The sequence below is a fragment of the Morus notabilis genome, unplaced genomic scaffold (genome assembly GCF_000414095.1).
Source record: "Morus notabilis unplaced genomic scaffold, ASM41409v2 Scaffold79, whole genome shotgun sequence".
NCBI classification, from domain to species: Eukaryota; Viridiplantae; Streptophyta; class Magnoliopsida; order Rosales; family Moraceae; genus Morus; species Morus notabilis.
The window spans coordinates 42,253-66,768 of record NW_010366287.1 but is presented as its reverse complement, the minus strand read 5'-3'; the positions used below and the strand labels follow the sequence as shown (position 1 = coordinate 66,768).

Genomic DNA, 24,516 nt, shown 5'->3' with positions numbered 1-24,516 from the left:
ATCTATTGAATGTTGATTTTGATTTTTACATAATTTTGACACAAACTAACTTAATAATTATAAAAATTAAAAAATATTTAAAAAAAATTCAGGCAAATCGGGCGGGCTCGGGCGGACCGGCCGGGCTCAGGCGGACTAACACAAGCTCATGGCCCGTTCAAGGGGAAATTCGGGCTTGGGCGGGCGACCTGAATTTTTCGGGTGGGTTGGGCTCGGGCTCGGGTAAAAACTCAGTTTTTTCGGGCGGTCGTAGGCGGCCCGTCCAAAGTTCCAACACTAGTTATGATGTTGAATCAAATGAAAAGATCTAAAGTTTGAGGATCTCCGAAAGCTAGAAGAAAAGGCTTCCCCATCAAGTTAGGAAGTAGGATGAGTCTGATTGTTGTATTTGGAAGATAGAAGAGGGGGACGCCTCTGTGAGATTTTAGTGGGAAGAAACTTTTAGTTTGCGTTTTTATTTCTTTTTCTAGTTTTTTATTCCTCTTTTTTGTTAGTATTTTATTCTTCTTTTCCTAATGGTATTTTAGCCATTTTATTAGTCAAAATGTCATGTTAACCCAGTAAGGGTATGTATTTGCTTATTAAATCTAACTTACTGCTATATACTTGATGAAATTTGAAACCGAAAGTATACTTTTTGAATAAACCTAAAACGCAGGGTATTAAAATGTAAATATTCCTAAAATCAATCTTGCATCTCCTCCGTCTGCGTGTGAAAAAAAAAACCGTACTAGACAGGTAGTAAAACTAACAGTTCATTAGTCAAAATACCATTAGTTACAGAGAGATTTATTGAATTAGCATGCTCACCCTTAATCATGTAAAAAGAAACTCAGGGCTTCAGTCAACTTCTTACCTGCACACTAGCTAATAGCAAAACCAATTGCATGCCTATTTCTGGAACAAGCTGTTAACTCCGAACCAAAAGCCAAATTTATAAACAAAAAAAATGCTTAGGTGTGCTTAAACCAATACTGTACCTTAAGCTACCAGTTTCGGTTCCTCTATGGCATGATTTTGAGGCGCATCGTACTTCAACGTTTTTGAGACGTCAAAGAAATGTGCAACGGCTTCTTCTGGAGTTCTGACAAGAACACCGTGTCCTAGATTCAGAATGTGTCCTCTCGGTCCCGCACATCTTACAACCCTGACAAAGAGATTCTCTCAGTTTGGAGAAGATGAAAAATATGGGAACTGAATTAATATTAAGAAACAAAATTCTTAGCATATTAGGAAATCTGTTATTCATTAATTCTCCTTTCGTTATTTATGTTTTGCTATAGGACAAAAGATCGTGGAGTATTATGTAGGAAGTTTGTTACAAAAAGTTTGTTATCCTAGATTGTTGAGCCTCTTGAGCTCCTATATGTAGAACCTCTCTGGACTGTCAACAATGAATGAGAACGATTTTATTCATTCCTCCATTTTACCATTTGTAATATGGTATCAGAGCACTTCCCTTTTTGCTGCTCTATCTTCCTCTGATATTTTCTAAGCTATGGCCCGTGGTGATCAAAATAATAACAACAACAATACTAATCGTTTCCAACCAATCGCTCCTACCTCTCCATCAACTGATTCTTCTTCTCACATGGACAACATTCATAGTCCCTTCTTTCTACACAGTGGAGACCACCCTGGTTTGACTCTCGTCTCTCACGTTCTTACTGGCCCTAATTACAATACCTGGAGCGGCTCTATGGTCATGGCCCTTAATGCTAAAAATAAGCTTAGCTTCGTCGATGGCAGTCTTTCGTAACCACAAACGACTGATCCCACTGCAAACATCTGGTCTCGCTGCAACAACATAGTCACTTCTTGGATGCTCAACGCCGTGTTAAAGGAAATTACAGACAGTCTTCTATATCTCGACAGTGCTCAAGCCGTTTGGTCTGATCTTCATGATCGGTTCCACCAGAGCAATGCTCTTCGGATTTTCCAGATTAAGCAATAGTTAACTGGGCTTACTCAAGGATCCCTCAAGGTCAATACCTATTATACGCGGCTGAAGATCCTTTGGGATGAACTCAAAAATTTCCAGCCGATTCCAATCTGCCAGTGTGGAGGTATGAAAGCTTGGATGGATTATCAGCAATAAGAGTACGTGATGTAATTTCTAATGGGATTGAACGAGTCTTATGCTGGGATGCGTGGTCAGATCCTGATGATTGATCTTCTGCCCTCTGTTCCGAAGGTATTCAACCTCGTCATACAAAAAGAACGACAACGCACCATCGGATCTGGATCTCCTTCTCCTGGCGACTCTCTAGCATTTAGCGCTCCCTGCGCCCCCTCGTCGTCACCTATTCTTCCAACATCAGTCACTGCCGCAGCCTCGTTCTCTCCTGGAAGGCCAAAGCGAGATCACCCCATCTGCTCGCATTGTGGAATTACGGGGCATACGGTGGACTGCTGTTATAGGCTACATGGTTTCCCACCAGGTTACAAGCCCAAGCCCAAAGTCTCACAACCTCAACAAGCACAAGCCCATACTCCTTTCACCCAACGATCTCTTCAATCCACACCACAGGCACATGTCGACTCCTTCAAACGACAGCCATACTCTCCCACAGCTGCAGCAACCATGGCATCACCATATGGATCTCTCTCCACTGACCAAGTCCAGCAGCTCATCGCCTTCCTCAGCTCACAGTTCGACACTCAAGCTCACGACACACCTGAGATTTCAACAGCTCCGGAACCCTCCGTGTCTCACATTTATGGTAACCCTCCCTTTTCCTTTTCTCTTTTTCACCCATTTATTTCTCGAGATGCTTGGATAGTAGATACTGGTGCCACTCACCACGTTTGTTGCAATCTTTCCCTTTTCTCTCATTCTACAATCACCAAGTATACTACTATAACTCTGCCTAACAGAAATACTGTTGCTATAAATCGACTTGGAACTATAGAATTGTCTGATTCTTTGGTTTTGCATAATGTCTTGTTTGTTCCAATGTTCACTTTCAATCTACTTAGTGTCAGCGCCCTTACCTCAAGCCTTCGTTGTTGTGTTAATTTTCTTTCCACTTCGTGTCTCATTCATGACCTGAATTAGGGCTCGACGATTAGGAGGGGTAGGCGTCATGGCAATCTTTATTTTCTTAAACTAGGAGTTCCTATTTGTAATTCTGCTCTTTCATGTTCTGTTTTTCCCAAAGATGATGTATGGCATTACAGGCTTGGCCACCCATCTCATGTAAAACTTCAAATTTTACAAAATAAATTGCAAATTCCTGGTTCCTAATCACATTTATCTTCACATTGTCAAATATGTCACATGGCAAAGCAAAAATGCCTTCCTTTTGTTTCCCATAATAACTTGTCTGCTAAACCGTTTGATCTAATCCATATAGATATTTGGGGAGCTTTTCATGTTCCAACAATTGTTGGACACAGGTTTTTTCTTACTATTGTAGATGATTGCACTCGTGCCACCTGGATATATCTTTTACGTGCCAAGTCTGATGTTCTTACTATTTTTCCGGATTTTTACAACTTTATTTTCACTCAATATAACACCACCATTAAGTCAGTGCGATCCGACAATGCCCCGGAACTGTCTTTCACTGATTTCTTTCGTTCTAAAGGAATTCTTTCTTACCACTCCTGTGTGGATACCCCTGAACAAAACTCTGTCGTTGAACGAAAGCATCAACACATTCTCAATGTGGCTCGTGCCCTTCTCTTTAAATATCGTGTTCCTCTCGGTTATTGGGGGGACTGTGTCTTGACTGCAATATAGTTAATTAATAGGACTCCATCCCCTCTTCTATCTCATAAGACACCATTTGAACTTTTGAACAATAAAAAACCAACATATGCTCACCTTCACACCTTTGGCTGCCTATGCTATGGTTCAACCTCTCCCTATCATCGTTCCAAATTTTCCCCTCGTGCTCGAGCATCTGTGTTTCTTGGCTACCCCTTCGGTTATAAAGGGTACAAACTCCTTGACTTAGAGAGCAATAAAATCTACATCTCACATCACGTGATGTTTCATGAGTCTATTTCTCCATTTGCAAAATCTCAGCCACACTCTACTCTTCATGATTTATTTACTGCTCGTGTTCTTCCTACACCCATTTCAGTCTCCCCTGATGTCCCTTCTCCTCTTACCTCATCAACTCCTCCCACATCTCATATTTCTTCCTTCCCAGTTTCCCCTTCTCGACCCCAACGGGTTACTAAACCTCCTTTATACCTGTCTGATTACCTTTGCTACCTAGCAACACATCTTTCTTCAACTTCTGATATCGTTCCTTCTCCTTCAATCACTTACCCGATTTCACATTTCCTTAGTTAGCACAAGTTAGCACCTCCCTTTAGGGAATTCGTTTTGGCCATTTCCTCACACATTGAACCTAAAACCTTCTCCCAAGCTGTTACTTCTCCGGTATGGCGTAATGTGATGAGTGTGGAATTACAGGCTTTGGTAAGTAACAAAACTTGGTCTATTGTTTGTCTTCCTCCTGGAAAACGCCCGGTGGACTGTAAATGGGTGTACAAGACCAAGTTTCATTCCGATGGGACGGTTGAACGACATAAAGCCCGTCTTGTGGCTAAAGGATACACGCAACAAGAAGGTATAGACTTCCTTGACACTTTTTCTCCTGTGGCCAAGCTTGTTACTGTTAAGTTGTTGCTTTCTCTTGCTGCTATTTTTGGTTGGTCACTCAATCAACTTGATGTCACTAATGCATTCTTCCATGGTGATCTCACTGAGGAAGTCTACATGACTCTTCCTCCTGGTTACTCTTGTGGAAAGGGGGAGTCTTTGCCTTCTAATGCTGTTTGCAGGCTCCACAACTCTATTTATGGTCTCAAGCAAGCGTCACGGCAATGGTTCCACAAGTTTTCCAAGGTGTTGATTTCAGAAGGCTTTACACAATCGAGTTCCAATCACTCTCTATTCACACAATCCCGTGGTACTTCCTTTTTGGCACTCTTGGTATATGTTGATGATATAATCATTGCCAGCAATGACCAAGTAGCCGTGGACTCTTTGAAAATGGCTTTGAATAAACGTTTCAAGATGAAAGACTTAGGCTCTCTCAAGTACTTCTTGGGTTTAGAAGTTGCAAGATCAGCTTCTGGGATCTCCATTTGTCAGAGAAAATATGCCTTAGAGTTGCTGGCTGATACCGGGTATTTAGGTTGCAAACCAGCCTCTGTTCCAATGGAACCCAATTAGAATCTTGGTGCCAGATCTTTTTCATGTCAATAGCATTTGTCATTGATATTTGGTTTCTAGTTAATTAAACCAAAAACAAAAAAAAAAAACAAAAAATCAAAAAACTGATCCACTATATGTAGGATTCAAATCCTCACCAACTGCAATGACCAATCTCTATCCAACTGACAGTTCTCAACTGGGAATCTTTTATATTTCAGTTAGTAGTCAGTACCTATGGTTTTGTTAGTACACTGCCCAAATAAAGATGAGCAAGAATCTAAAGTTTCTGTATACAATTAATCAAAAATAATGAAATTTGAATAAGATAATATCGTCCTTAAATCAGATAATATCGCACTACAAACCTTTGGATTTCTTCAGTAAGGGTAGGAAGAGGAGAAAATAAGTAAGCAGGGTCCACATTTCCCTGGACACCGATCCCACTACCCAATCGTCTCCTTCCATCTGCCATGTTGACTGTCCAGTCCAGTCCAATGACGTCAACTCCAGTTCCTTTCATACGTTCAAGAAGGCCACCGTTTCCATTGATGTATAGAACAAGAGGTGTTTTGGGGCATTTCTTTCTTACTACTCTCACAATCTGCAAGAATATATATAATGAACACAAGGAAGAAAACAAGATCATTATCCCTTAATGCAATTCTCTCTTGTGTTTCCAAGGAAATAAAAAGACATAATAAGATAACTGCAACACAGTAGTAAACTAAATATTGCAATATCTTATAATTCTGTTACGTAAGCAAAAAGCTTTTTAGATCTGAAACATAGAGGTTCATGGCGATGCCAATTATGATATTCTAAGCATAAACTACTACTGAACAATGTAGTCTATGCATGGAAATAAGAAAATTTAGAACCAAACAATGTACAACAAAGACTAATAAATCAATGGCTTTTGACTTGCCAACAAAGTCGACTCATGATAATTTGTATCAAGCTATGGAATCAAAAGAAAAGAATTTGTAATATGTGCCTTCAACCTCACCTCTTCTATATAAGGTTTTGACCTGTGCTCCCACATCTCAGGTGTTAGTTGTCCACCCGATGAATCAAATATTTGTATGCAATGAGCACCAGATTCCACTTGGAAAACAATGTATTCGGTTATTGCCTGTGCCAAATGAGAAAGAAGGGCCCTCAATACATGTGGTGATGTATGACACATTCTCTTTATGGTTGTATATGTGCGAGTCGTACCCCCTTCAACTATATACGTAGCTATCGTCCAAGGTGCTCCAACAAAACCCAAAACAGCAGCACGGTCGCCAACCTAAATAAATTGGGGAAAACATATAAAAGGATTTATCGGAAGGAATAAACAAATATGTAATTCATTATAAATTAACATGGTGATGCAGAATAAGGGGGAAGAAAGGGAAATAGAGAAGTTAAAGAAGAGGGAGAGAAAAGACTTAGAACATAAATTGAGAGAAATAGAGAGAAAAATAGAAGAGAAATTGGGGATAGGGAGAAGAGATTTAGGAGGTAGAACAATTCTGAAATTCTTTCAATAACCAATCATAATAGTGTGAATTATCTTCTAACAATGTAGCCAATTTATAGGCTAATTACGTGATTAAAATGGCAAACTAAATAACTAAATTAAATAAATGCATAGAAACAGAATTAAGATCAATCCCAATTGATTTGAAAATCAATCCCAATCAACAAAATGAAACCCCTAATCAAGGAAATCAATCCCAAATAATCCCAAATAATCTAAAGATCACCTCACTGCGTAATATTTTCAAGAATCATAATTTAATGCGCACTAATCCATAAAGTCACTCATCAGCAGACTCATTAATAATAGAAAGATAAAAAGTAACTTTTTCCTGGATAGATATTTGCGTTTGGGATAAAATCGAAATCTAGTGTAGATCAGCTTCAAACAAATTATTAAAGATCAGATCATTGTGGATTTTGTTGCATATGTTGACCTGGACAAAGCCATCAGAATAGACTCCCATCCATAGATATATAGGATAATTGCATGCAGCCTTACAATGCCAGGCTGCGCTGCGAATATGGCATGTTTTGGTCGAGGGTCCAGCGGGGCGGCTGCTCATTAATTACAGTCTCCGAGGCAATCTGTCGGCTCCATATAACTTTGTTAGCCGTCCGCCCTTTTGCATGTTCCATCGTATTTGAACTCCTGCGATGGCAAAATATCCTTAAAAGTTAAGACAAATTCAGAGAGAGAGAGAGAGAGAGAGAAAAGGAAGGCAATTAATTACAAAATTCATACTACAAGTTTGTGACAAGACTTCTCTAATGTCTTCTATGATATTCAAGCCCCTAACTAATTGATAGCGTCGGGTTTATAATTAATGATTCAATCCAAGAAATCGTAGGGTTGTACTAGTTTCGCTGCTTCAAGAAATCGCATATATATATATATATATATATACACACTTCATTAACTTCGGTTCAGTGCAAGTAAACAAAGGATAATTTAATATTACAAGTACGTGTACACGTATCCACTGACGAGTGATCATTATACATTTGTGACAACGACGGGCATTTTTTGTTTTTTTAAAGTCCTTTAGACCTAAAACTAGTATTATATTATTATAATTTAGTAGTCTTATGTCTCGTTCATTTTACGGATTTGAGTTTTTAATTTTAATTGAGATGTGATATTTTTTAAAAACTTTTCACGGTAACAAAAAAAATTAAGTGTGATATTTTTTGAGAACTTTTAACTGTAAAAATCTAAAACTAAAAATTTGAATCGGTAAAATAAATGAGGTCGTAATAGTTTTTCAGTTGGATTAATCTATTAATTTATTCAATTACATTTGTAGGTTTTAGTACACAAAATTGAATACAAATTTAGAACTTACCGAAAAAAATAACATGGCAATTCTTAGAGTAATTCGTTTCATTCGTTAATTTAAATTTTTAATTTTAATTAAAATATAATTTTATGTAAAAATTTATTATTATAATAAATTAAAAATATTTTATTGTAATAAAATTTAAATCCTAAACTCAATTTAATAAAAAAACGGAGACTGAATTCTCATATCTTCAATCGATGAATATAAATATCTATATATGTTGGTGGAAGAATTCAATGGTCATTAAAGGGTGTGCAGAAATCAATAAAGTTTGGCTCCCACCACTAGTTTCAATGGATGAAGCAGTATTGAATACGAGTACCGTACGTCAAAGCCAGAAAAGGATAAAATAAAATAAAATCTTCCAAATATCTTATCCACAACGCTTTATTGACAAAAAATTAAGATGAAAATCAAAGCAAGTAACTTATGACACGATGCTTGATGGAAAGAAAAGAAAAAAAAAAAGAAAAAAGAAACTTCTTTCATGATAATAATTATTGTTTAGATAGAAACTGTTATTTTGACCTTGAAATAATTTTGTAATGATCTATATTTATGAGTCTTCACCTCAAAATTTTGCAATGCGTACCAACAAATAGAATCCTTAACAATCAATTTAACAGCTAAAAAAACAATTGTTTCTCCTAGTTGTGAAAATTTCCTAGACAATATATATATATAAAAGATAGAAAAAATAAAAAAGAAAAGATTTGTTAATCCTTTACTTATTGAGACATTTTTAGATAGACCGGCCTACTAACAGGTTAATTTTTAATTGTTGAATCTGATAAAAAATATATTAAATTAAAAAAATATATAAAATAAACAGTTGTTATAGAGATTTAAATGTTGAAAAATAAATAATCACCCATAATTTATTTTTTAGAAAATTTTGTTAAAATTATCCTTGAAGTGTATGGAGATTCTTAATTAATATTTTTTTATTAATATAATTATTTAACTAAAAATGATATTAATTAGTAGTAAGAAATAAAAATTCATACTTATGCACTTTAAGAGATATTTGTTTCCTTTTTCTTTTATTTTTTTTTTCAATCCTAAGTTTTTTCTTTTATTTTTTTTTTCAATCCTAAGTTTAAACTTTAAAGTAGCATTATTTATAAAATTACTATTTTACTCATACTTTTTATTATTTCTCAAGTATTTTATTTATGAATAAGGATAACTCAATAATTTTGAACCCGTTTAGTTTGCTGATTCAAATTTTTAATTTAAGTTGAGATGTGATTTTATGTGAGAACTTTTTACTATAGTAAAAAAGTTAAATGTGACTATTTATAAAAGATTTTTATTTATTTTATTTATTTTTTGGATAAGATTTTCTATCCTTCTGTCTTTCCAGTTTTGGACATATTTACAAAGGATCACACAAGAAATTTAATCCCTCCTCCGCTTCTCATAACTATCAAACATGTCATAAAAAATTTGGCATTTCAAGATCCTTATAAGTAGAGAAAGCCCAACACAAGGCTTAAGTACCTAACTACAAAATATCTTCTCCTTCATTAACAACTATGTCACCGCGTTCTTCACACCCAACACTACTAGTATTCCTTCTTTCCCTCTTTGTTTCCACTAGTATTGCTCAAGCAAAAGTCCCTCCCAACGCCACATTTCAGTTCAAAAATGAGGGCTATTTTGGAGAATTTCTTTACGTAGAGTATGGTGCAACCTACCGTTTCTTCTCGGAAATCTTTGTTAGTAGTGCTCCTTTCACAATTTGCTTCTACAACACCACCCCCAATGCCTACACCCTGGCTCTTCGCATGGGCCGAACCGACACTCGCTGGATGACTCTCCGGTGGGTTTGGGAGGCCAACCGGGGCAACCCGGTTGGTGAAAACGCCACATTCACCTTCGGAGGCGACGGAAACCTAGTCCTGGCCAATGCCGATGGCAGAGTGGCTTGGCAATCCAATACGGCCAACAAAGGTGTGGTTGGCTTCAGATTGCTTCCAACTGGCAACATGGTCCTTCATAACTCAAAGGGCAATTTTGTATGGCAAAGTTTTGATTATCCTACCGACACCATTTTGGTGGGACAGTCCCTAAGAGTTGGGGGTCCAAACAAGCTTGTGAGCCGCCTTTCAGAGAAAGAAAACAAGGACGGGCCTTATAGCTTGGTAATTGAGTCCAAAGGATCAATGTCACTCTACTACAAGAGTAAGACCTCTCCAAAGCCACGTCTCTACTACACATCCGGCAATTTTGTGGACATAAACAACGTGACATTTGAATTTGAGGAGGACGTCGAGGCTGGTGCTTACTTTCTTAGATTTAACCCCTATATTATTGCTAGAACCTTTTACAATGCCAGTTTAACATTTATAAGGCTTGAAATGGATGGGAATATAAAGCTCTATACTCACAATTTGAAATTGGTTAGGGTGGCTTTTGTGTTGACATATTCCTTCTTTGATAGAGAAACCCCTAGGAACGAGGATGAGTGCCAGTTGCCTAGCCGATGCGGGACTTTCGGTCTTTGCGAGGACAGCCAGTGTGTGGCTTGCCCGACAAAGAACGGACTCGCCGGTTGGAGCGCGAGCTGTGCACCCGAAAAGTTGACCTCTTGTAAGCCAAGTAATTTCCACTACTACAAGATTGTTGGGGTCGATCATTTCTTGTGCAAGTACACAAGTGGAGAGGCAATCAAGGAGAGCGCTTGTGAGAAGAAATGCACGGCGGATTGCAAGTGTTTGGGCTACTTTTACAACCGGGAAACCTCAAGCTGTTGGGCCGCTAATGAGTTGAGGACCTTGACAAAGGTTGCGAATTCTACCCATGTGGGTTTCATCAAGGCACCCAATTAGTCAAAATGTGATTAGTTGTGATGTTTGCTTTGAATAAGAGATCTTGGTATCCCGCAAGAAGGAGAAAAAGAAAGGTTAATGGGTTGCCTAGATCCTACCTTATCCTACAAAACTTTTCTCCGTTATTTGTATTTCTTCAAGAATTTGTATGTCCGGTCTGTAAGGGGCACGTTTCCTAATTTTCTTTCATTTAAAAAACCCTACGTTGGATAATATTAGGATACGTGATACTTGCATATTGAATTATATAATAGCCTCTATGTTCAAATTATTTTTAACCAAAAGCCATTAATAATTGCACTACTAGTGCACATAAAATCAAGGGTTATTTCCATTTTCATACCCGATGTTTTAAGTTTATTAAAAAATTATACTTTTAATTTTTAATCTCATCATATTTAATGCACAAATCTATACATTTAACTTAAAAAATGTCAAAAATACCCTTAAAATAAATAAGGAAAACTATGAAAAAAATTCTGAAAATAAGGAAAAAAAAGCCCAAAAAAATAAGTTTTGAAAAAGGGAAGATCCCTTACTCCTTAATCGTTGCCTTTACCCAACGGAGAATGCCTTGCAGCCGCATCCAGAAAGAGAGCCTCATGTTGACTAACCTGAGAAGGGTGAAAGACTCGGAGGTGATTTGGTGTCCTTCATCGGAGGCCTTTTCACCGGTGAATACTCCTTTGATCTTGTCCATCCATGAGTTCTGTAGAGGCGTTGTAGAGGAGATCCAACAGTGCTGTGAAGGAACCGAAGCGAAGATAAAGCTGGAGTTTTCTTGTATAAAGTGTAGCCAAGGATTCGTGAATAATGCATATTCTCGGACTTTCTTTCCGATCACAAAAATGTTGATATGCTCCTCCAATCAATTGGGTAGCAGAGAGAGAAGAGAGAGAAACGGGGAGAGAGAGATAGAGAGCACGAAGAGAGAGCAGAGAGGGAGACGAGAGAGCTCAAGAGAGAAGAAGAGCAAAAAAATTTTGGGTCTGGAATTGTTTTCATTCAGCAGGGATAATATCGGTAACAATGAAAATTTCATTAAAAGACTGATTTTAACTTTAAATTCTCCTCAAATTCTTTTAAAAGCATTTTTTTATGTTTTTACCAAACGTAAAAAAATAACTTTAGCTCTAAATAGACAATTAATTTTAGGAAGAAAGAGAAAAATAAGTCAAGATTTGAGATGAATTAAAATTAATAGGCCAATAGTTTACATAAGTTAATAAATAAGCCGAATTACTGTTTTCATCCATAATAACTTGTCTGGTTATGAACCATAACTTGACAAGTTATTCTCAGTTTTTGTTCATAATTTGTCTAGTTATGAACCATAACTTGACAATTATCCATAATTTATCTGATTATGAATCATAACTTAATAAATTATGACCTATTAATTTTTATAACTTAAAATTAATCTATATACTTTTTTAAACTTTTCATATTGACCTATTTCTTACTATTTTTCTTTTTAGGCTCCTAAAATCCCTACGTGCTAGGATTAGAAAACTCTTTCATTACGGATGAAAATCCCATATAATATGGATGGCCTTTATTGCACTGGATTATGTTGTGTGTTGCGTAGGCCCATTTTAAAAAGAGACGACAGCAAAGAATAGACAACTAATTAAAGTTGAAAGGGACACGTTTCCTAATTCTCTTTAATTTAAAAAGCCTTATGTTGGATAATATTAGGATACATGATACTTGCATATTGAATTATATAATAGCCTCTATGTTCAAATTATTTTTAACCAAAAGCCCATTAATAATCACACTACAAGTGCACATAAAATCAAGGGTTATTTCCATTTTCATACCCGATGTTTTAAGTTTATTAAAAAACTATATTTTTAACCTTTAATTTCATTAAATATATACAATGATGTTATATTTAATGCGTAAATCTGTACCTTTTTCTGGTCAAGACATGATTTAAATTTGAAAATGTGTAAAATACCCTTAAAATTAAAGAAGGAAAACTCTGAAAATAAGGAAAAAAAAAAGCCCAAATAAATAAGTTGAGAAAAAGGGAAGATCCCTTACTCCTTAATCGTTGCCTTTACCCAACGGAGAATGCCCTGCCGCCGCATCCAGGAAGAGAGCCTCGTGTTGACTAACCTGAGAAGGGCGCTTCTATGGCGACGCGAATCCGATATGAGAAGGCCTCACATTGACAAAACGAGCGTGGAGACTCGCTTTTGTGACCCAAAAGTGCTCAACAACTTGCTCAGTCACCAAAAGTGCATTCCACACCGGCAAATGGTTCCCGGCCATAGGCTAATCGGTTTCGATTCAAAGTGAAAATTAAGACCACTGAAATCATGTTTACGTGCGGAATTCAAGTCCATCAAGTTTAGGTTTCGTAGTAGTTCTTGAATTTGCCTTATCATTGTTTCCTGCGGAAAAAAAAAAAAAAAAAAAAGAAAATCTCATTTTGGATTTTAAGGGGCAGATTTTTATGGTCGTGATGTTGAATCAAATGAAAAGCTCTAAAATTTGTGGGTCTCCGAAAGCCAATTAGAAGAAAAGGCTTCCCCATCAAGTTAGGAAGGAGGATGAGTCTGATTGTTGTATCTGGAGATGGAAGAGGCACCTCCGTTAGATTTTAGTGGGAAGAAACTATTTAGGCCTCGTTCGTTTCGCTGATTCGAGTTTAGAATTCGAGTTTTGTTACAGTAAAAAGCTCTTACAAACAATCACATCTAACTTTTTTGCTACAGTAAAAAGTTCTCACATACAATCACATCTCAACTCAAATTCTAAACTCGAATCATCGAAACGAACGAGGCCTTAGACTTCGTTTACTTCGCGCATTCGATTTTTTAATTCGAGTTGAGATGTGACATTCTCTAATAACTTTTCACTGTAGCAAAAAAAAAGTTAAATGTGATATTTTTTAAGAGCTTTTTACTATTAAAACTTAAAACTAAAAACTCGAATCGGTAAAATGAACGATACCTTAATTTGAGTTTTTAGTTCTTTTTCTAGTAAGGGTATGCATTTGCTTATTAAATCTAACTTACTGCTATATACTGGATGAAATTTGAAACTGAAAGTATACTTTTTGAATAAACCTAAAACGCATGGTATTAAAATGTAGATATTCCTAAAATCAATCTTGCTTCTCTTCCGTCTGCGTGCGAAAAAAAACCGTACTAGACAGGTAGTAAAACTAACAGTTCATTAGTCAAAATAGCATTAGTTACAGAGAGATTTATTGAATTAGCATGCTCACCCTTAAGCATGTAAAAAGAAACTCAGGGCTTCAGTCAACTTCTTACCTGCACACTAGCTAATAGCAAAACCAATTGCATGCCTATTTCCGGAACAAGCTGCTAACTCTGAACCAAAAGCCAAATTTATAAACAAAAAAATGCTTAGGTGTGCTTAAACCAATACTCTACCTTAAGCTACCAGTTTCGGTTCCTCTACGGCATGATTTTGAGGCGCATCGTACTTCAATGTTTTTGAGACGTCAAAGAAATGTGCGACGGCTTCTTCTGGAGTTCCGACAAGAACACCGTGTCCTAGATTCAGAATGTGTCCTCTCGGTCCCGCACATCTTACAACCCTGACAAAGAGATTCTCTCAGTTTGGAGAAGATGAAAAATATGGGAACTGAATTAATATTAAGAAACAAAATAACAATATCATTCCTCAATAAAGATCAAGCACTCTACTAATACTCCTGGCTTTTCCAAGTTTTCACATCAGTTAATATGCTAAAAATCATGCTGGTATGTAGACGTACATTCTGCTCACCTTTGGCTTTTAAAGCCTTGGTGCCAGACCTTTTTCCATGTCAATAGCATTTGTCATTGATATTTGGTTTCTAGTTAATTAAACCAAAAACAAAAAAAAAAAACAAAAAATCAAAAAACTGATCCACTATATGTAGGATTCAAATCCTCACCAACTGCAATGACCAATCTCTATCCAACTGACAGTTCTCAACTGGGAATCTTTTATATTTCAGTTAGTAGTCAGTACCTATGGTTTTGTTAGTACACTGCCCAAATAAAGATGAGCAAGAATCTAAAGTTTCTGTATACAATTAATCAAAAATAATGAAATTTGAATAAGATAATATCGTACTTAAATCAGAAAATATCGCACTACAAACCTTTGGATTTCTTCAGTAAGGGCAGGAAGAGGAGAAAATAAGTAAGCAGGGTCCACATTTCCCTGGACACCGATCCCACTACCCAATCGTCTCCTTCCATCTGCCATGTCAACTGTCCAGTCCAGTCCAATGACGTCAACTCCAGTTCCTTTCATACGTTCAAGAAGGCCACCATTTCCATTGATGTATAGAACAAGAGGTGTTTTGGGGCATTTCTTTCTTACTACTCTCACAATCTGCAAGAATATATATAATGAACACAAGGAAGAAAACAAGATCATTATCCCTTAATGCAATTCTCTCTTGTGTTTCCAAGGAAATAAAAAGACATAATAAGATAACCGCAACACAGCAGTAAACTAAATATTGCAATATCTTATAATTCTGTAGAGTAAGCAAAAAGCTTTTTAAATCTGAAACATAGAGGTTCATGGCGATGCCAATTATGATATTCTAAGTGAAAGTTTTATGAATGGACTTCGGTAATCTTTTATTAAATCACTTAAGACTTAAATAGTCATAAATACATAGGAAAGGAAATACTAAACCGCAAATCTAGGAACATAACAAAAAAACATAAATAAAGGACTTACCGAGAATCCCTTATTCTATGGCTAACCATCTAACTAACTTGATATTTCTAACACTCCCCCTCAAGTTGGTGCATAGATGTCAATCATGCCTAACTTGTTTACAAATGAGTCAAACATTGGTCTAAACAATTCCTTAGTTAGGATGTCTGCAAGTTGCTCTGTTGTTGGTACAAACGGGGTACAAATGAGTCCGGCCTCTAGCTTTTCTTTTATGAAATGTCTATCCACCTCAACATGCTTTGTTCTGTCGTGTTGGACTGGATTGTGGGCTATGCTAATAGCTGCCTTATTATCACAATACAATCGTATTGGTAGTAGGACTTGTTGCTTTAACTCCTGAAGTACACGTTGAACCCATAATACTTCACACACACCATTGGCCATTGATCTAAACTCTGCTTCAGCACTGCTCCTTGCAACTACGTTTTGCTTTTTACTTCTCCAAGTAACGAGGTTGCCCCGCACAAAGGTGAAGTATCCCGATGTTGATTTCCTGTCTGTAACCAAACCAGCCCAATCCGCATTAGAAAAAACTTCAACTCTTCTGTCTTCCCCCTTTTTAAAGAACAACCCCTTCCCTGGACAACTCTTTAAGTACCTCAATACTCTATAAGCTGCCTCTAGATGTTCTTCACATGGTGAATGCATAAACAGGCTGATCATACTTACTACAAATGCAATGTCTGGACGAGTGTGCGACAAATAAATTAACTTTCCTACCAATCTTTGATATTGGGAAGTGTTTACCGGTACCCCTTGCTTTGCTTCTCCCAGCTTTTTATTTGGGTCTATTGGTGTGTCTGTTGGTTTACAGCCACTCATACCCGTTTCCTTTAGAAGGTCTAGGATGTATTTTCGTTGTGAAACAATGATGCCCTTTCTGGATCTTGCAATCTCCATACCTAGGAAATACTTCAGTTCTCCAAGGTCCTTGATTTCAAACTCCTTGGAAAGCCCCCTTTTAAGTCTTTCCATCTCCACGAAATCATCTCCGGTGAGAATGATATCATCTACATACACAATCAGTACCGCTACCTTCCCTGGCTCAGAGAACCTAAAAAACATAGTGTGATCGGACTGAGATTGAACATAACCTTGACCTTTTACAGATCGCGTGAACCTGTCAAACCATGCTCTTGGAGATTGCTTGAGTCCGTAAAAAGATTTTTTTAACCTGCACACTTTTGACCCAAACTTGTCCTCAAATCTGGGGGGTGGTTCCATGAAGACTTCTTCTTCTAAATCTCCATTAAGGAAGGCATTCTTCATGTCTAGTTGCTGCAATGGCCAATCCCGGTTCACTGCAATAGATAACAAAATCCGAACAGTATTAAGTTTAGCCACGGGTGCAAAAGTCTCCATGTAATCCACACCATATGTTTGTGTGAATCCTTTGGCAACTAATCTAGCTTTGTATCTTTCAAGTGTTCCATCAGCTCGGTATTTGGTGGTGAAAACCCATTTGCAGCCCACTATTGATTTTCCCTTTGGCAACTCCTCTACTCTCCATGTCTTATTTTTCTCAAGAGCACTCATCTCCTCTAGAACTGCCTTCTTCCACTCTCGACTTTTTAAAGCATCCTGTATATTGTTAGGAATCTCCACAGAAGAAACATTAGTGGTGAAAGCAAGAAAACGAGGGGAAAGCCTTTTATAAGACACGAAGTTGGACATGGGATATTTGGTGCATGAGCGTTTTTCTTTTCGGATGGCTATTGGAATATCTAACTCACCAGACAACTCTGATTTTTGAATAGAGGACTCAACTTCAGGATTTTCTGGTTCTAAGTTAGATTCTTGGCAAGGCTGAGAGGCTTTGGTACCTGTCTTCCGATGAGGGAACTTTCTCTCATAAATTTGTCCAAATACTTTCCCTGTTTGACTTCTATTTCCGTTGGTAGTTATTTGTTGAGATACTATGGGTGCCATACCTCTTTCTGAATTTTGAATTTCAATTGAAGAATCCTTTTGTTTTTGAATTTCAGATTCCTTGTTTTTCCCGTTTTCGGTTTCAACAGATTCTTCCTCCATGTTCGAATTCAAGTCCACAGAATTTGAATTGTTTTCAAAATCCCTGATTAGTTCTGGATCCGAATTTGAAAAAATCTTGGGACTTGAATCCGAATTGTGGTGTTGGTTTTTAAAAATTTGCTGGTTTTCAGGAGAATCAGTGATTTGTTCAATCCTGAGAAAATCCTGGGAATCAGGCATCTGTTCAAACCTGCAAGAATCCAGGGCTTGTGAATCCGAGTGGTTGAGACTTTTAAAAAATGAATCTTCATGCCTATTCTCCCCCTGAAGATGAGCTGCAAAATATGGTTTGTTTTCAAAAAACAAAACGTCCATAGTGATGTATATTTTCTTTGAAACAGGGTCAAAACATTTAAAGCCTTTTTGATTTGCTGCAAAACCAACAAACACGCATTTGGTTGCTCGAGGATCAAGTTTTCCTCGGGTTTTATCTTGACTGTGAATAAACACAGTACAACCAAATACACGTAAAGGTAATGAAGAGAATATTCGTGATGTTGGAAACATTTTTTGAAAAAGGCTGAGTGGAGCTTGAAACTTTAAAACTTTTGATGGCAGTCGATTAATCAAATAAATTGATGTTAAAACCGCCTCTCCCCAAAGATATTTTGGAGCATTATTGGTAAATAACAAGGCCCGTGCAACTTCCAAAATATGTCTATTTTTTCTTTCAGCAACTCCATTCTCTTGTGGAGTATTGTTGCACGAACTCTGTTGAACAATTCCTTTTTCAGCAAAAAACTGTCCCAAAATATGTTTGAAGTATTCTCTGCCATTATCACTTCTAAACACTTGGATGTTAGTTTGAAATTGAGTTTGAACCATATGATAGAAATTTTTGAAAATTGATTCTACCTCAGATTTTTCCTTTAGTAAATAAACCCAACTCAGTCTTGTATGATAATCAATTAAAGTAACAAACCATCTTTTTCCAAAACATGTTGAAACTCGAGATGGACCCCATATATCACTATGTATTAATGAAAATGGTTTTGAAGGCTTGTATGATCGTGGAGAATAGGATGCTTTATGATGTTTTGCCAATGCACAGATTTCACATTGAAAATCAGAAGGATTCTTATTCTTGAATAGATTTGGAAATAAATGTTGCAAATAATAAAAACTAGGATGACCTAATCTAAAGTGCCACAAATATATCTCATTGTTACTAGAAACGGAAATAGACTTCAAACAGGTTCCTTGGACTGTTTTATTTGATTGAGATCCTTCGTCTAGAAGATAGAGACCTTCACACTCTCTAGCATTACCAATCATCTTCCCCGAGACCATTTCCTGAAATTCACAATGAGATGGGAAAAAATTAACATCGACATTTTAAGTCGAGTTAATTTGCTAATTGACACAAGATTACAGGTTAGATTAGGGACATGCAGCACGTTGGAAAGAATAAACGATGGTGAAATTTTGACAGCTCCAATTCCTGCTATGGCTGAAAAAGAGCTATCTGCAATTTTTACTTTCCTATTTCCTGCACATGGTTTATAGGATGAGAAAATACTTGAACAACCTATCATGTGGTCAGTTGCCCCAAAATCAATAATCCAAGAACAATTGGATTTGACACATGAGAAAGAAAGGACAGGACTATTACCATTTTGAGCAAAGGAACAAGACGGACTACCAGAAAATTGTGGAGATTGAAACAATTTAACAAGATGTTCTAATTGTTCCTTCGTGAATGGAGATGATCCTAAGTTAACTTGTGGTTCTTGAGAATTCTCAGCGACGGTCTGAAGAGCCCTTTCAGGTCGCTTCTTTCCTCCTTGTGGCTTACCATGGATCTTCCAGCATGTCTCACGGGTGTGCCAGAATTTTTTGCAGTAATCACACCAAGGCTTATTCCTTATGTCTTGATCTCCTTCTGTTGATCGTGCAGCCAGTGCAGATCCTTCTTGTTCAGATATGTCCTGTAGTCCAGAATTCCCAAGCATGATCTTCCTTCTGCCTTCTTCCATCCTAAGTTCTGAAAAAACCTCACGGATGGACGGTAGTTGCCTTCGCCCGAGAATTCTCCCCTTGACTTCATCAAGACTCTTATTCACACTTGCGAGGAACATGTAAACACGATCATTTTCCTCTCTCTTCTTGAATCTCGCACAATCTTGGCTATTTTCCCATTGATCATCATGACACTGATCCAGTTCTTGCCATAATGTCACCATTTCATTATAGAAGTCTGTCACGTCTCGATCTCCTTGCTTTGCTTGCCAAAGTTTCGTTTTTATCTCGAAAATTTGAGATGAATTTTCGAGATCATAATACGTCTCCCGGATTGAATCCCACACCTCCTTGGCTGTCGGTAGGAACATATGAGGCTTGGCAATTGCTGGTTCCATCGAGTTGAGAAGCCACGCAGTCACCAATGAGTTCTCCGATCTCCATGTCTTGAAGTGTGGATCTGTCTCCCCTGGGTTTTTTTCTTCTCCAGTCAGATGTCCGACTTTCCCTCGACCATCAACAACGAGCTTGACCGATTGTGCCCATTCCAAGTAATTTTTTCCGTTTAGTTTGTGAACGGAAATTTGCAAGGACATGGCTGCTCCTAGTTGGTCAGCATTGCTGCTTGTCGTAGTCGTAGAAATTGTCCCCGAAGTTTTTGCCGTGACCATCGACCATGTTGGTTTTCCAGTACCAGTTTTCTCCATCACGGTTTTTTTTTTTTTTTTTGTGTTTCTATAGAGCCAAGGCTCTGATACCATGAAAGTTTTATGAATGAACTTCGGTAATCTTTTATTAAATCACTTAAGACTTAAGGCTGTCGGTAGGAACATATGAGGCTTGGCAATTGCTGGTTCCATCGAGTTGAGAAGCCACGCAGTCACCAATGAGTTCTCCGATCTCCATGTCTTGAAGTGTGGATCTGTCTCCCCTGGGTTTTTTTCTTCTCCAGTCAGATGTCCGAATTTCCCTCGACCATCAACAACGAGCTTGACCGATTGTGCCCATTCCAAGTAATTTTTTCCGTTTAGTTTGTGAACGGAAATTTGCAAGGACATGGCTGCTCCTAGTTGGTCAGCATTGCTGCTTGTCGTAGTCGTAGAAATTGTCCCCGAAGTTTTTGCCGTGACCATCGACCATGTTGGTTTTCCAGTACCAGTTTTCTCCATCACGGTTTTTTTTTTTTTTTTTGTGTTTCTATAGAGCCAAGGCTCTGATACCATGAAAGTTTTATGAATGAACTTCGGTAATCTTTTATTAAATCACTTAAGACTTAAATAGTCATACATACATAGGAAAGGAAATACTAAACCGCAAATCTAGGAACTAACATAACAAAAAAACATAAACAAAGGAGTTAGCCGAGAATCCCTTATTCTATGGCTAACCATCTAACTAACTTGATATTTCTAACACTAAGCATAAACGACTACTGTACAATGTAGTCTATGCATGGAAATAAGAAAATTTAGAAGTAAACAATGTACAACAAAGACTAATAAATCAATGGCTTTTGACTTGCCAACAAAGTCGACTCATGATAATTTGTATCAAGCTATGGAATCAAAAGAAAAGAATTTGTAATATGTGCCTTCAACCTCACCTCTTCTATATAAGGTTTTGACCAGTGCTCCCACATCTCAGGTGTTAGTTGTCCACCCCATGAATCAAATATTTGTATGCAATGAGCACCAGATTCCACTTGGAAAACAATGTATTCGGTTATTGCCTGTGCCAAATGAGACAGAAGGGCCCTCAATACATGTGGTGCTGTATGACACATTCTCTTTATGGTTGTATATGTGCGAGTCGTACCCCCTTCAACTATATACGTAGCTATCGTCCAAGGTGCTCCAACAAAACCCAAAACAGCAGCACGGTCGCCAACCTAAATAAATTGGGGAAAACATATAAAAGGATTTATCGGAAGGAATAAACAAATATGTAATTCATTATAAATTAACATGGTCATGCAGAATAAGGGGGAAGAAAGAAAGGGAAATAGAGAAGTTAAAGAAGAGGGAGAGAAAAGACTTAGAATAGAAATTGAGAGAAATAGAGAGAAAAATAGAAGAGAAATTGGGGATAGGGAGAAGAGATTTAGGAGGTAGACCAATTCTGAAATTCTTTCAATAACCAATCATAATAGTGTGAATTATCTTCTAACAATGTAGCCAATTTATAGGCTAATTACGTGATTAAAATGGAAAACTAAATAACTAAATTAAATAAATGCATAGAAACAGAATTAAGATCAATCCCAATTGATTTGAAAATCAATCCCAATTGATTTGAAAATCAATCCCAATTGATTTGAAAATCAATCCCAATCAACAAAATGAAACCCCTAATCAAGGAAATCAATCCCAAATAATCCTAATTAATTTGGATCCACGTCACTTCGTTTTCTTTTAAAAGCATCTAAAGATCACCTCACTGCGTAATATTTTCAAGGACTCCCTCACAAAATGCAGTTTTTCCAAGTCAATCTGATGCAAAGTCTTCAAGCCCTCTTCGGAAGTAATTGGCGACTGAATAATAGGACCCCTAACTTCTTCTATGTCAAATGGAACGCCAAATGCAGGTAGAGGGGTAAGTATGTCCGAGAAAATAATAACTCCATCCGGACGGAAAGCCTTCCAAGGCTGCAAAGAAATTTCCACGATGAGATCAGTTGTCTCTGATCTCTCTCTGAAGGATGGGTATTTCTCTGCGAGCTTTCTGTAAACAGCCATATACCTTCCCGCCTGTCGCATCATCCATGCTGGAGGCCGACTTACAGGATCCCCTCTTGCTGCTTTAACCAAGAGAGGATCTGAATGACATGAAAAACACAATGAGACAGTTACACATAACTCAGGCATCTTTAGTCGCCCATATTTTCAACAAATTAGTAACCATTGTCATCTTTGGAAATCGGAACAAGTCATTTCAAGTACAATACAAGCCATACATATTAAATACAACTTGTTTATAGTTCCTCATATTTTTACCAATCTCATAATTGACATAAATAGAAGCCTCTATGAAGCTTATGCATACACCATTTCACTTAATGACACTATCTCACAGTTTCTTCAAATATAAATGCGGCCTGCACAGTAGCAAATGTCCATTCTGGTACATGTAAGAAGTACTCGCTTGATTTACGAAATTTGATACTCAACTATGACGTGTCCTAACACGAAATATGTTCGCTTTTATGAGTATACAAACATATAATACTAGATTACATTCTAAGCACAATCCCAAACTTTTTATACTAACTTGTCCATCCAAATAAAGCTCTACCGAAGCTCAACATCCCATTGTCCAGAAACTATTTCACTCAACTTCCATGGCCATTGGTTGTACATTCTTCTTAGCCATAAAATGTTATGTTCTGAGAACATAAACATTTTTCAAAAGAGAATCCCCAACCTTTGTTTCTCATAGTTAACTGATATAGGCCCAAATACATCCTCTCAAGCACCATCCATTTCTAGTTCAATGCCTTGTCGTACAACTTCTTCCTTAACAAAGTTTCTTATCTTACAAACTCAATTTTCGGAAATAAATAAATAAACAAGATGTACATTGGGACTACCCAGATTCACATTGCAATAAAAACCCACAAATATTATCACCTAATTATACCTTTTAAACGGCTAAAGCCATAGAATTCTCTTTCGTCAATACTAAAGGAAAAACCCAGATTGGAGAACAACCCATTACGTATAAATAAAACAACAAGCCCCAAACGAAGAAACAATAAAAAGAAATATATAAACTTTTTAGCGAAGAAGACCTGAAGATGATGAAGAGCACGATACAGAAAATTTCTGGTGGGGAGATTTGTTTTTGGAAGAAACCAAAAATCCTCTGAAATGAACAGAAGAAACTAGCCCTGGCTGTGCAAACAAGCTCGAGGACTTCCATCCCAAAGAACTACACGCACTGCAAAAACCAAACTTTAAAGTCAGAGGATATACAAATTCGACGAAATAATTACTGAGAATGAGAAAAGGAAAAGTGAAAGTGAGAGCTTGCCTGGCCGGAGAAGAAAAGCTCATTTTGGATGATTTCTTTTCTTTTCTTTTTTTCTTTTTTTTTTCCTCGGAGAGGAGACGTGAAGGGACAACTGTCGAGGATTTGTATATCCTCTGTTTTTTTCGTTTCTTTCTTTCCTTATCCCTTCATGTTTCTCTGTCTGGAAACCCTCCGATATAACTTGTTGAGGACAAATTTTATAAATTCTCTTTAAATTTGGTCATTTATATCAACATATCTTAAATTTTAAAATGTGTATATTATACTTGTGAATTTTATTATTTGTCTCAACATACCTTCTAAGGTTAACTCAGTTAAGTATTTTAACGAAAATATTTATAAATATCTCCTAAATTTTATTCATTGTCTCAATATGCCTCATGAACTTTAAAATATATCTGTTTTACCTCTTGAACTATGATATATCTTCAATTTTTCTCCTTCCATCTTGATTTAATTAGTTTTTTGAATGAAAATTGTGAGATGACCATTAAATTACTAATTATCTATGATATTTGACCATTAAAATTTGTTAAGTTAATGGTCTTAAGGTTTGTGTTGTTTTTTTTTTTTAAGAAAAAAAAGTACAATAAAATAAATGACTTGAGCGCATTTAGATTTAGAAATGCTATATATGTATGAAGCATAAACATGTTTTATGTCGAGCACTTCTATCAATTAGAAATATTAACAAAAAAAACTAAGAAAATTTATTACATTATTATACAGATTTGCTCCTCATTTTTTTCCCTCTATTGCCTCTAACCAATAATGTTTTGAGAATTAATGCTTAACCAGGGGGCATTTATAAGTATTTTTGTTAAAAAAAACTTAACAGAGCTAACCTCAAGGGCATGTCGACACAAGTGACAAAGTTCAGAGGGGCACAACATGCACA

The 24,516-nt window shown here is 36.9% G+C and overlaps 3 protein-coding genes across 4 annotated transcripts; 1 reads left to right on the top strand and 2 right to left on the bottom strand.

Annotated features, from left to right (window-relative positions):
• Positions 1–798: 798 nt before the first annotated feature.
• Positions 799–7,185, bottom strand: LOC21401621 (uroporphyrinogen decarboxylase 1, chloroplastic). The gene is made up of 4 exons (XM_024173380.1): positions 7,138–7,185; positions 6,183–6,467; positions 5,542–5,777; positions 799–1,147 (listed from the first exon to the last, which is right to left on the bottom strand). The coding sequence occupies exons 1-4, from the start codon at positions 7,165–7,167 to the stop codon at positions 982–984; spliced, it is 717 nt and encodes a 238-aa protein (XP_024029148.1). The 5' UTR covers positions 7,168–7,185; the 3' UTR covers positions 799–981.
• Positions 7,186–9,470: 2,285 nt separating this feature from the next.
• LOC21401620 (EP1-like glycoprotein 4) lies at positions 9,471–11,148 on the top strand. The gene has a single exon (XM_010109931.2). The coding sequence runs from the start codon at positions 9,582–9,584 to the stop codon at positions 10,875–10,877; it is 1,296 nt and encodes a 431-aa protein (XP_010108233.1). The 5' UTR covers positions 9,471–9,581; the 3' UTR covers positions 10,878–11,148.
• A 1,697-nt stretch (positions 11,149–12,845) lies between these two features.
• LOC21401618 (uroporphyrinogen decarboxylase 1, chloroplastic) lies at positions 12,846–22,530 on the bottom strand. Of its 2 annotated transcripts, XM_024173383.1 has the most exons (5): positions 22,022–22,530; positions 21,193–21,477; positions 15,007–15,242; positions 14,288–14,454; positions 12,846–13,279 (listed from the first exon to the last, which is right to left on the bottom strand). In XM_024173383.1, the coding sequence occupies exons 1-4, from the start codon at positions 22,451–22,453 to the stop codon at positions 14,289–14,291; spliced, it is 1,119 nt and encodes a 372-aa protein (XP_024029151.1). In that variant the 5' UTR covers positions 22,454–22,530; the 3' UTR covers positions 12,846–13,279; position 14,288. The 2 variants fall into 2 exon arrangements, with proteins under 2 accessions (XP_024029151.1, XP_024029150.1); XM_024173382.1 differs by lacking the exon at positions 12,846–13,279 and having other exon boundaries at positions 14,006–14,454; positions 22,022–22,529.
• Positions 22,531–24,516: the final 1,986 nt, after the last annotated feature.

Bases quoted from the DNA above. Each gene is read 5' to 3' on its own strand.
- LOC21401621 (XM_024173380.1), bottom strand. From the start codon at position 7,167: ATGGGAGTCTATTCTGATGGCTTTGTCCAG. The intron at 6,468-7,137 runs GTCAACATATGC...CAATTTATTTAG, and splicing joins ATTCTGATGGCTTTGTCCAG to GTTGGCGACCGTGCTGCTGT. The intron at 1,148-5,541 runs GTTTGTAGTGCG...TCTCTTTGTCAG, and splicing joins CTTACTGAAGAAATCCAAAG to GGTTGTAAGATGTGCGGGAC.
- LOC21401620 (XM_010109931.2), top strand. From the start codon at position 9,582: ATGTCACCGCGTTCTTCACACCCAACACTACTAGTATTCCTTCTTTCC.
- LOC21401618 (XM_024173383.1), bottom strand. From the start codon at position 22,453: ATGCCTGAGTTATGTGTAACTGTCTCATTGTGTTTTTCATGTCATTCA. The intron at 21,478-22,021 runs GTGATCTTTAGA...CAATTTATTTAG, and splicing joins TGAAAATATTACGCAGTGAG to GTTGGCGACCGTGCTGCTGT. The intron at 15,243-21,192 runs GTGAGGTTGAAG...ATATTCTTGCAG, and splicing joins CAAAACCTTATATAGAAGAG to ATTGTGAGAGTAGTAAGAAA.